The following is a 12,369-nucleotide window of genomic DNA, read 5'->3' as shown; positions in this document are numbered from 1 at the left end:
TGTGTGTAAGTAACTAATGTAGCATGAGGAGCGTACTTGGAATTCTAGGAGGGAAAAAAGTATATGCTCATTAATTTAACATTACCTATCCTATGCACCACAGTGTGTACTTTCAAGAAACACATTATCACTGATTGTGTATCATGAATGAGAATATAAAATTAAAGTTGCATGGTTAATGCTCTGGGAATTAAACCTGAATTAATTGTATTAGTGTATTGCATTAATATTATTTTCTTCAGAGGCAACTTTGTGTGTGTATAGTGAAATCTAAAAAGTGTATGTGCACAAACGTTTAGGAAAGAAGAGTCTGGGATTTTTGGTTTTGGGGTTTTTTTTTGTTTTGTTTTGTTTTGTTTTTTGGGGGTTTTTTTTGTCGTGATTCGGATTGCACTCGGTGCTTTAGGTAGCGGGGAATTTGGAGCAGGAGGTTAGATTGTGCCTTCCTGGCACAGCCCCCGCGGGAGCGCACCCGAACTACATTTCCCAGGCGCCGCCGCGCCGCGGGGCGCTGCGATTGGCCGAGCGCAGGCCCAATGAGCGCGGCAGCGGCGTCCGCGGTGCCGCAGGTGCCGCCGGCGGGGGCGGAACATGGCGCTGGGCGCGGTGGCATCGCAGCGGCCGCTCCTGCTGGCCGGGGGCTGCCTCCCCCTCCTCCTGTTGCTGCTGCTGCTGCTCTGCGGACAGCTCGGGGGAGGACAGAAAAAGAAGGAGGTAGAGACGTTCGCTTCTTTCGCCATCGCGCCCGGCTGGATGTGCCCAGTCGCACTGCCTCCCGCTCGGGAGTCCCCCTGTCCCCTCCCGTCCGGCGTCCCCGCGCTCCGCCGGCCCCTCTCCCCTGGCAGCCCCGAGCGGGGCGGCGGGCGCCGGAATGTGCCGACCCTGCCGTGCCGCGGGAGGGGATGGCCGGCGGCGGCGGCGGCTTCTCCAGGGCAGCGGGAGCCAGCGCCGCCCGCCGCGATTTGGGCGCAGCGCCGGGACCGCCGTGCCCCGCGCTCTGCCCCTGCCCAGCCGGTGCCTTGCGGTGTCGTGGGCCGCCCTGGTTCCGAGCAGAGGGCGGCAAGGGCCGCGTCCTGGCCGCGGCTGCGCTGGGCTGGGCTGGGTGCCCGCCGCCGTGGGCCCAGGGGGCCTGGGCTGAGAGCCGGGGCCAGGAGCGCAGGTCTGCGGCGAGCCCGGGGGACATCGAAGTTAAACCCCCTGTTTGTGGTGCCAACTGAAAGAAATGCCCAACGTTAATAAATAACATGGAGGCGATGGAATCAGGTGTGTGTGTGGAAGATGTAGGTGCTGGTAATCCTTTGAAGGTGTTCTCTGGGAGAGGTGTGTAGGAAGAAGCGATTTTAATTCAGTTTCAGAATCAACAGTTTTATTTCTAGAAGCTTTTGTATTTAAATAGGGAAATGTGTAAACTTGTGATGTATATATTTGCCTCTTTTAGGTTTCAGTGCTACTAGAGCTTGCTGGACTAGCTTGCTATTTCAGGCCAGGTGTTCACATACCCACTGCTAGGCCACCTGGTAGAGTCTCTTTGTAGTTTCAGTGTAATTTCATTTTTGGGAGGAGATAACTTTTAACCAAACTGTGGAGTTTTATAATTTTTGTTTGGTTTTTTTTTTTTTTGAACCAGTGGTTAGTGTTGTGGGAGGACTTGGGCTTTGTGGTGGTAGAGGAGAGGGAAAGAAAAATTTTTATAGCTGATGCTTTCTTTGAACTAGCGTCTCAGACAAAGAGAAGGATGGTCAACATTTCTGTTTTTCTTTAAAGAACTGTGTAGTTTGTTAAGGCTTATGGGCCAAACAAATGAAACAAGGGTGAGCAAAGAGGGGAAAGGCCAATGTCTTCCTGCTGATGTCCAGTAACAGAAGTGGAAGGAATGACTTAAATCTGTCTCAGGGGAAGTTCAGATTTGATATTAGAAAATGGTTCTTAATGAGGGGCTGGTTGGGCGCTGGAACAAGGTACCCAGGGAAGTGGTCATTGCCCCAAGCCTATTGGTGTTCAAGAAGCATTTGGACAACATTCTTGGGTATATGGTTTAACTTTTAGGTTGCCCTGTGTGGAGCTGGGAGTTGAACTCAATGTCCCTTCCCATGATATTCTGCAATTCTAAAAGGCCAAACTTACTGTAAGATTCTTAATAAGAATCTTAGATAATTAAGTATCTAAGATACTATTAAGTATCTAAATAGTGGACTGACTGTCATATTACCAAGTTAAGTAATAATCTGATCATGAAAATAAATCCCTTGGGTGTCATTGTAAAAAAATTAATACCTTCACTCTAGGCTTTGTCTTTTCCCCTCTTTCTGGAAAGAGTAAGCAGTAAATGTGTTGCCCTTCTGCTGCTATAATTAACTTCTTTTCAAAACTTTAACTTATTAGGTTTTCTTAATAAAATGTGTTTAATGTTTGACGCTCTTGATTCTCTCTTGCTGTGATGTGCTGGCATTGCAACTTTTGTTGACACTTTCATGTGGAGTGCCAGCTGTGCTACCAAGATAGCTGAAATAATCTTTCTTTTTTAAATGGAATCCTTTTCTAACAAGTAAATAATGGTAAATTAAAATGGACATCTACAATTACTTTATAGAAAGTTTCCCAATGCTATGGCAGAGGGAAACATAAAGGGATGGAAATGTTTGTTTGGGATTTTTTTTCTAGCTATTTGGTCTTACAGTTCAAGCTGATATTTCTCGTCTGTAAAGCTTGTTGTTCAGTTTTCCTTTTTAGCTGATTTAAATTAATACATCCCAGTTTTCTGCATATTTTTATTGCCATTTTTCATTCCTGTTTAATACTTTTATTTAATGCAAGGGACAGCTCATACAGACAAACTGCTGGCTTTATGTAGACATAGTATGCTGTGACTGCATCTTTAGAGAAACTAGTGCAACACTGTGCTTCCTCACTTTACATGCAAGCTTAAAGTGTAACTTAGTGTTTTTCAGGGGTTTATACATTGTATGTATAATATGAATATTGCTTTGTGTGTGTCTGTGTTGTATATGGAAGAGCTAAAGTCTGACTCCTTTTCTTGCCCTGCTAACCTGATGTTAAAAGCTGTAGTAGTTTGCCCAATATATATGGTGGGAAAAAGATCTGTATGTGAAAAATAAAACTTGAACTTTCTTACAGTGAGTAGTTTGGAAATAACATTTTACAATTGTTCTTAGAAAAATTATGTGAATTGAAAGAGCACATGATCTTGTGCTCCGGGAGGTTCCTGTTCACATTACTGCCTGGAAGCACAGTGGTAAAAGGTAAAGGTGATTGAGGTTAGATATGTAAAGTGAGGCTTAGGTTTTATACAAAGACTGGTAAGATTGCTGTAGTTTTTATTGGAAGTTGGAAAAGTGGTTGAACACAGTGAATGGTTTCAGAGTGAACACTGCAAGAGGTCAGTTAATGTAGTGTGGTTAAAATGTGTATCCCCTGAGAGAAAACCAAATGACGTGTCAGTTTCCTCTTTCCTGTGGGCTTTCTTGTATCTTTGTAGACTTATTGCTAGCAGAGAAAGATGAATGGGGAAACTGGAAAACAGTGGTAAAACTTTGTGTTGTTTGTGAAATACTATGTTATAGCTGTATTAGAAAATATGCAAGTTCTTAAATTACTAAAATACATTGTCCCATACAGTAAAATATTCTTAATATAACTAAAGAAACTTTCTTCTCAGGCAAATTGCTGAAACGTACTAAGGTTGGTCTTAAATTTGATGAAATCTACAAGAATTTATAGAACCACTTGAAAAATAGATTTGAATTAGTAAATAGTCATGTGGTTTAATGGAAACTGTTTTTAGAATGACTGCACAAATATGTAAACACACAAACATTCCTGTTGCTTTGCTTTAATCCTGCTCTATCCTTTTCTGTATTGTGGACACTCATGACATCCTTCACAACTAAGGAGATAAATAGAAAACATTAGACTTCTGATTTGGAAATTAGTTTCTCCCATGGCTCACTAGATTTGAAAAGCCTGCTTTATTTAAAAAAAAGTAAAAAAAGTTCCTGATTATGAAGTAGCAACAAGAAACTGAAGAAGGACTTTTCTCTTGGAAACTGTATGCATAATGGGAGAAAATAAAAATTGACTGTTTCCACAGCATTTGAGATAATATATTTGTATTGACATAGATGCATTTTCTGTAAGGCATATTCTAAATCCTTTTGATACTTTTTATATACAAATTTGAAGTAGATTAAACTATTAAAAAAATAAAAGGAATCGGAATAATTCACTTTGAAATATACTGCTTGGCTTTTTATTATACAATTTTTGTGACTGAAACATGGAGAACATTGGGTTTGAATGTTGAAATATTTCTCATAGAGGATAATGTTTATTTTTGAGCTTTCAGGTGGATGATGCAGAAGCTTAGTTAAACTACTGATATGCAATGGGAATAACTATTTTTCTTTTGGTAAGTTGTGATGTTTTGGTTTACCCTGAGTATTTTTAAAGGACTTCAAGACTCATGTATCTGTAATGGTTCTTTACCTTTTTCTCCCTCTCTTATTTCCTTGGAAGGGCAATCTAATTGATAGTTTATCCCAAAGCTCAGCCATGCTTTTATTATTCCTGAAAAATGTGTATCTGATGTGCCCTTAGGAGCCTTTAGGGTAGCTGTACAGCTCCTGGTTTTCCTCCCCCCTCCCTCACCCAAAGATCTAGTCTAAATCTATGAGTGTTCAATACCCACATCTACGAGACTGTATTTCTTGTCCTTATCATGACCATAAAAAACAGATTATTCTTTGATGCAGAGTCTTCTCAACTTGGAGAATGATTAAAGGTAGCATTTGACAGTTTTTCCTGTTTTTTTTTCTTACTAATAGAAGCAACTGTGTATTTTTTAAGGCTTAAAGTATTAAATGTGATAATTTTTCTGAGAAAATGTTCAGTCCTGAACATAGTTTTCTTTGAAATTCACTGGGATAGATTGGTAATATCCTCTTGTTTCTGCACCATGTGTTCTCATTTTTGTTTGGGTTTTCATATTGAGCCAATCTTGTTTATTAAAGGTTATTGATGATTATTTCCATGTTCCTTACATTGCAGCCAGAATGGTATCTTCCACTTTAAAATGCTTTTCCCAGCTAATTTGTGGTCATCGTTCACCACAAAGGTAGCAATTCTCACCCATTCGGAACTGGGCCTGCAAAATGTGCAGCAAAACCTGCTGTCCTTGGTCTTTATTGCTTTAAAACTGAAAGAGTACCACTTCGTTTCTTACTCTATCTCCTGATGCTGTTTTTGATGATCTGTAACATTCTTTCCTTCTGATGAATGTTCTGCCTGCGTATTTTATTGAGAGAAAGAAATATTTGGAAATGTGGTAGAGCAAGTGGAGAAAAAGACAAGAGGAAAAAAAGATGTGTGATGAATGAGGAGTCTTCAGGATATATTCAACTGCATATGTAGCTTAGGAGTTAAATTCTTAATTTCTCAGGATCTCTGATATTATTTAAAAAACATAGTGATAATTAAAACTTAAGTTTCTTCTCTTGATCTACTGAAATTCTGTTTAACATTAAATTTGAAAATAAGACCCTATTGGTCTTCTAGTAATGAAAATTTTGGTTTTGATCTCCAGACTGTGGAGCACTGCGTGTTTTTGCTTTTGAGACAGCATGCAGAAAGTGTTTGGCAGTTATACCAAATATAGACTTCTCTTTAAAAACTTTATTAATAATTCAGTTATGGCAAAGGTTGAATCTGTGAAGGGAAACTCAGGCCTGACTGTAGATTTGGCTTCAAGCCATTTTTAGGATATATTTTAAGTAGAGGTTTTATATCCGTTTGTGTAATTTGACATTTTAGCTATTATTGCCATAGAGAGAGGTTTTTTCAAACAGTACTTTAAAATAACTGTTTCAAGTGAAATAAGTGTTAAGTCATGCCTGAAAATGTAAAATTCCTTAAATGCAATTCTAAATGTTTTTCTCTACTCTGTCCTAAAAAGGATGGGGACAGAGTAGAGAAAAAAAATGCAGTAGCAAGAAGTTTTTATTTTCTACTGGTTTTTACAGCAGCAAAAAACATCTATATCCCTTTCTTTTCTATTTCTAATTAACTAAAGTTTTGAAGAAACTTGACAAAATTAACTAGCAGTTCTTATTTTAACAAATCTGCATGGAAAACCTTGATGTCTTCCATGATTGCATACAGTAAGTGAAATAAAGGACATTTACAGCACTCTGATAGCATTTTGTGATTGGATTACTGAAAATTTTCTGTCCCAGATGTCTCCATTTGGCATCCTTGCTGTCATAAGGCAGATCAGTGGCATAATTGATCTTTTCCCCTGTTCTGTTCTATAACCATTTATACAGCACATCCTGTGCAACCACATGGAAAATACAGATTGTATCTGCTTGAGTTCTAAGTGCTCTGGAAAAATCAGTCAGTACAATTAGAGTGGGAAAGCACTGGGTTCTTTGAATATGGGTTTGGGTCTTCAGATTTATTCTCTTTGTTTTTAAAAGTGTGTTGAAAGTCACCTTTTATTGGATAAGATAATAATCAGAACTCAAAAAGGAACTTTACTTTGTATTTGGTTTAGGCCTCCTTCTCTTGCTCTAATAAATCTGAAAGCAGGTATAATTAAAAAAATATTATCTTTTCATCTAATGCTGTGAGATATAAAAATATAATACCTTCTTTATTGTCGTTTATGTATATCAAATGTTATAAGTATTCTTTTTTTTGTTACAACTTTCCATCATGACAGATTGCCATGAAACAAATGGGAAGATATTTTACAGTGAAGCCGAAAGATGCATTTCAGATAGAGAAACTCATATTTTTATATGTAATCATCAGAAATCCTTCATATTCTGAGAGATAAATTGATGCATGCATTGAATGGATTGCTTCTGACAGAATTACGAAAAAAAACCAACCTGGCAATAGTTTGATTTCAGACAATAATCCCAGAAATTTTACATAGAAGGGATTTGTATTCTTGCCATTGCAGGCTTCTTCATGAAAACACTCTTCTTCATAACTGTTAAAGTGGTGGCAGGACTTGTAGCATTTCTCTGGGGAGACTGTTCTCTCACCTCATAGGATTTACTATTAGGATTTTACTTTCTTCTGATGGTTGTATCTGATAATACCATTCTGGAATACCCCAAGTTCATAATCTCTTCTTGAGCAGTTGCAGTCCTTAGCTGAATTATACCATTCCATTAATTTTTCTTGCTCTTTTCTGATTAATCTAAAGCAACTAATTTTTGAATTTCAGATGCACTGGTCATTAAGCTTAGCAGAGTTTGGCTGTGTTACATGGAACATTTTGTATATCAAGTCCATAACAGAAGTGGTAATTACAGTTATGCAGTCCCTTTGTGGAATGACATTTTGAGCTCACAGAGTTGCTCAAGGTTATTGGCTGAAGCATCTGCTGCTCGAATGATAGAAACCATTTTCTTCTCTGCATTTAGTTTGGCTTTTTAATAATTTCATATCAGTATTGCTTTCTGCTCTACTATTACACGTTCATTTGCTTTCCTTATCTAGTTGCCTTACAAATTGCCAACTATGACAGAGTCTAGTCCTGAATCTTGCGCATTGACATTTCTGTTTAGCTTTTGTAGATTTTGATGTGTATGTGTTCATGTCTGAGCCACGTAAATGTCTCTTCGATGGAGATTTTTGACCTTGTAGAGCAAAAGTGCAGGTAGCATAGCAAAAAAATCCTACTTAAAGTATAAAGTTAATTTCTGAGTTTTACTTTATAATTTCTACCAAGCATTTTTGTTAACTTGATTGTTTTATGAAGTCCTTTGACACTTAGCCTGTTTTTCATAACTCGTGAAAATAATTGACAGTTTTTCAGCTAATTAATCAGCTAATTCACTTTAAACTGCATATTTTCAGGTCATGCTGACTACATATTCAGACTTTTTCACATATTTTGTGTCTTGGATCTTGTCAGTGGCAGAGTTGCATTCCGAATCTAAAGTTAGGCCTTTAACTCAAAACTTTGCTGTCCTGCAAGAGTCTGTTTAGAATAATAAATTGTTATATTTATATTGTAGTATTTTTTCTGCACTATACTGAGGAATATGGTTATTTTAACAATAAAATATGAGAGTTATTTTTGATTGGTACTGCTTAAACTTTTGTTGGTTATTGTAGCTGCTTTGTCTTTGTTTACTTAAGTGGTTCAAATTATTACTTAAAACATTTTGTTCTTTTTACTTCTCTTAGCTATCAAGTCCATATAACCCTCTTCTGATTTTGGTAGTAAACTAGAATGAAATATAAATTGCATTTAATCCATAATTAAATTCACTGGAGTACTGATATACTAAAAATGTGATACTGAAAATTATTTTTAATCCTATTAAAGTATTTTAGTGTGAATCTTTCTTTCTATAAAAGACATAACTAGAGACTCAGATTCTGCAAGAGAGATTAATGTAAGGCGTGATAAAGCTGAGCAGACAGAATGTTTTGAAATATAGTTCCTTTCTCTACTCTGTTTTTTCAAGGTTATCTAACAGTACAAAGAAGGTGTTTGAATACGGGTAGAAATCTCTTTTGACCGACAGAAGTAATGCTCTTCTAGATACCCTAGAAGTTGCAGGGTTAGATAGGGCTACATACAGCGAAGGAATAAATTAGCTATATCCACATATGTTTAGGTGTCTGTCCAAAGAGAGGAATTCAAGCTACAGTTAGGTGAGGGAATTGTAGAGAAATTTAGTTAACAGGAGTAGGACACCTCATCATAAGTCACAGAAACTGATACAGTGGGAGTAGTTGATATTAATTTGTTTTCTGGGAAATTATATTCTACTTCACGTAAAATACCCTAAACACTGGTCTGTCTGCCCCTCTGGGTGCTTGGGTCCTTTTAAAGTGATCTGTACTATTTTTTTTAATTCAAAAAGTGGGCTTTAATTAAAAAAGCTCCTACTCTGAAATATATCAGTTGTTTTCCCTCTCCAGTACATTGTTTACACTCTCAAATGATCTCAGAGTATGTGAACTGGATTCTACTGTCCTCTTGCACAGAGAGCTTCAGAGAAAGTTGCAGGATTCTCTGGGCCACAGAGGAGTGACAAGAGGAAAGATAATTTTCTAGCTGAATGATGATCATTTGAAAGAGGAAAGTCCTGGTTTCCCACAGCTATTTATACATTTAATCCAATAACTGCTCAGTGTAAAGCATTGTAATACAATCTGCTGAAGTAGGTTTACTTGTCCACCATCTGGACGTGAGTGCTGCCTGCCAAACCCTTTAAGTTGGGAGGGCAGTGAAAAAAAATCAAGGTTACTTTAAAGTAGTGAGGGCTTTTCAGGATAATCTGTGTACACTTGCTTTCTCTGTTTAAGCAGCTGTCACCTCACTTGTGGCTGAAGGAAGTAAGTGTAGAGCGCACTATGCCCAGTGCTCAAAGAGCCAGCCCTGAAATTTTTAAAAGTAATGGAGGCCTTGGTGGGAACATAAAGGTGCTCAAATCCACATTTTTCTTTTGGTGTTCCAGGTTGTTTGTATATTACAAGAATGTAGAGCAGGGGGGAATTACACAGAATCTGTGTTGTAAGTACCTGGTGGAAGGAGGGAGAAGCTTGTTCAACTTTGGAATTGCCCGCTCTGATCTCAGTTTCTGTTAGCTGTAGGTCCAGATTCCTCAGTTAACTGAATAGAGTGTTTTACTTAATCTAAGTACCTTGTTGCTTCTACAGATACCAAGCAAAAGAGAATATAGCACAAGATTATAGGGATGTTTGATTTAGTCTATAGGTGGTCATATATTGCCTTATTTGACTTGACTTTAATAGAATGCCAAATGGGGGGAGAGGCACTAAAGCTGATAATTTATTGTAGTGCAAAATATTTTGTACTGTAGAAAACATACTAGTAACTTGGCTACACCAGTAAGCAATGAGGCCTGAAGTCACCCCACTCTAGAATTCTGGTTGTGATGTTAGTATTGGAGCTTTAGCAACCTCTAGTGCCATCAGTAGCAGTACTGAACCAGTGTAAGAACTGAATGATATTTCCTTCCTTCATAAACTTAGGAGAGATGTGCTGACGCCTTAGGTGTGTTCATTTTATGAGAGCCTCAAGTGAGTAATGTTGGACAGATTGTAAGTTCAAGTATATTTCACACATTCAGATGACATGTAGAATCACAGAAAGCAGAAATTTTATCTTTAATTGCATTTTTCTTGTCCCATCATATTAAAGTGTTATAATTATAGCTCTGTTACTGTATTAGACTATTGGCGTATATCTTAAGTGATTCAAAAATCTAGCTGAAGCTGTTCAGTTATAGTAACATTGGTTTTCTGAGCAATGAATGCACTGTGCTCTCATGCAGAACTCATGCTTGCTTGACTGTGAGGGAGAAAATTATGAGTTCATTAGCTGATACAGCAGCTTTGTTTTCTAAAGTAATTTGTTGTCTGTACTTCTCCCAAGAAGGGAAAATGGAACTTTTCTTGAGTTTAATGAACTGTTTTGATAGCAAAAATGTTCTGGAGAGTTATAGTGAATCTTGTGTCTTCAAAGAGTTAAGAGACATTTTTAGCTGGTTTTCATCATTAGATCTATAGTTGCTTTTTCTAAGAATGAAAAATGCATAGACTTTTAGAAATTTGATTTCAAGTAATTTTGAAAGTTAATTTCAGAAGGTAAAAATTTAGACTGTGATATGACAGTGTTTTTCTGAGAATGCAATGTACTTTTGATAAACACTCACTTCATATTTTTATTTTTCTAATGTAGACATTAATTCCACTTCCAGTTTCCTCAGTGTGAGTTATTGAGTTATTCTCTGTAAGGTACTACATTTTTAATATTCAACACAGAAATTAATGCTGAGTATTAGCGTCTAAACAGCAGTTTCTTAACATATTTAAACCATTAGGTTTTGCATTAAAGCTTTGTGACTGCTTGTACCATCATGATTGAACATTTAACAAAAAAATTATGCTTTAGTCCTATCACAATTTTTATTTTTAATTAAATAAAAATTATCTCTTGGTGTCTATGAATATTTTTTCTAAACTACGCAGAAATAAATCTAAAAGTGCCAAGTAATTATTTTATGTTAAAAGGATTAAGTGCTTTATTTGTCACTAGAGATTGTCTACCTCCTGTTGAACCACAGAATCCATTCATTAACTTAGCACCATGCTATGTCCTTTGTCTTCTGTTGAATGACTTACCAGGGAAGGTAGTATTCTGGTGAAAGGAACTCTTGCTCAAGGAACTGCATAATGCTTCTGTTTCTTAAGGTATGGGTAATGGAAAGAAATGGATGACTGAGAGAGGTAAAAGGTTTTGTTGTTTGAAAACACTGAGGCACTAGTCACAGGGAAGAATGCTACATTTAGTGGTTCTATCGTATTTCTATGTTTTTGCCTGCTGAGAAAAAGAATTTGCTAGGACATTCTGGCAATAATGTGACCAATAAAAGGATGGCACAGCAGAGTAAAACTATGGCGAATAGGTGTCAGAGACAGCAGAGAATGTATGAATAATCATTAGTAATCAAATGACAGTTAAATAATGTAAGTGAAGATAGATGAAGATTTTTCTCATAGTGAAGAACATGAGTCGTGATCAAAAGTACAAAAGAAGTATTAGGAGACATATTACTCTGAAACCTACATTAACATAGAGGTAATGGCTACAATGTACAGGAGAGAAGGAAAAATCAACAGTCTGAACTTGTATCCAAACTTCTGTAATTAAATGGTTGTGTCATCTGACGCCTTCTGTGTTACAATTTTTCATTTCTAACAAAGAAATAAAAATGTGAATTTTCCTTCATGTGAAGTAGGAGTTATATTAATTTGGATGCTCTGCTTTAGATCCTTCACTTTCTAGTCTTATAGTAGGTTGTCCATTAAATTGACTGGATCATGTTGCTATTGTTAACCATGGAAAGTGCTGTAGATATTTTTGGTTGTCTTTGATAAGTACTGTTAATGCACTTAAAATATACCTCTGTTCAGAGAGGCAGATTAACTGATATTTGGAGAAAAAAAAAATCTCTAATTTCTTCACTCTGGAAGAATTGACCTTAAAACTGAAGTGACCTTTCACTAATTTCTTCTGAAGTAATGAAACAAGGAATTACTTTCTAAAATCCTTGTAGAAAAGAAATTTGCTATCTTACCTTCTCAGCTTGAGAGAGTCATTGATAAGACTATCCCTGATGTTAAAGTCATCTGGAGACTTCAGGTATTTGAATTCAGTTATTAGATGTGTAACTGGCTTCCTCTGTAACTCTGCCCAATCTTCTTTGGTTGCTTGTCCATTTTATACATTGGAAAAATTGGTTCTTCCTTTTTTTCCTGCTTTTTCCATCTCATAGCCAAGAAAAGGGTGTGCTCCAT

The 12,369-nt window shown here is 37.1% G+C and overlaps 1 protein-coding gene across 4 annotated transcripts in view; it reads left to right on the top strand.

Moving 5' to 3' along the window:
• Positions 1-570: 570 nt before the first annotated feature.
• TUSC3 (tumor suppressor candidate 3) overlaps positions 571-12,369 on the top strand; it is a 106,628-nt gene continuing 94,829 nt past the window's right edge. For 2 of the 4 annotated variants that reach the window (XR_001873275.1, XM_017805751.1), the window contains exon 1: positions 571-714. Coding sequence is in view for 2 of the 4 variants with exons in the window: in XM_017805751.1 (XP_017661240.1) it covers positions 592-714 (123 nt within the window). In the remaining 2 variants the exon portion in view is untranslated. Of the gene's footprint in view, positions 715-1,241; positions 1,264-4,387; positions 4,427-12,369 lie in introns of those variants that run through there. The other 2 variants (XM_017805769.1, XM_017805762.1) reach the window with 2 other exon arrangements.

This window comes from Lepidothrix coronata, unplaced genomic scaffold (genome assembly GCF_001604755.1).
Source record: "Lepidothrix coronata isolate B3197 unplaced genomic scaffold, Lepidothrix_coronata-1.0 Scaffold0, whole genome shotgun sequence".
Classification (NCBI taxonomy): domain Eukaryota; kingdom Metazoa; phylum Chordata; class Aves; order Passeriformes; family Pipridae; genus Lepidothrix; species Lepidothrix coronata.
Note: the sequence above shows the minus strand (reverse complement) of the source record. Positions and strands in the feature narration are given on the sequence as shown.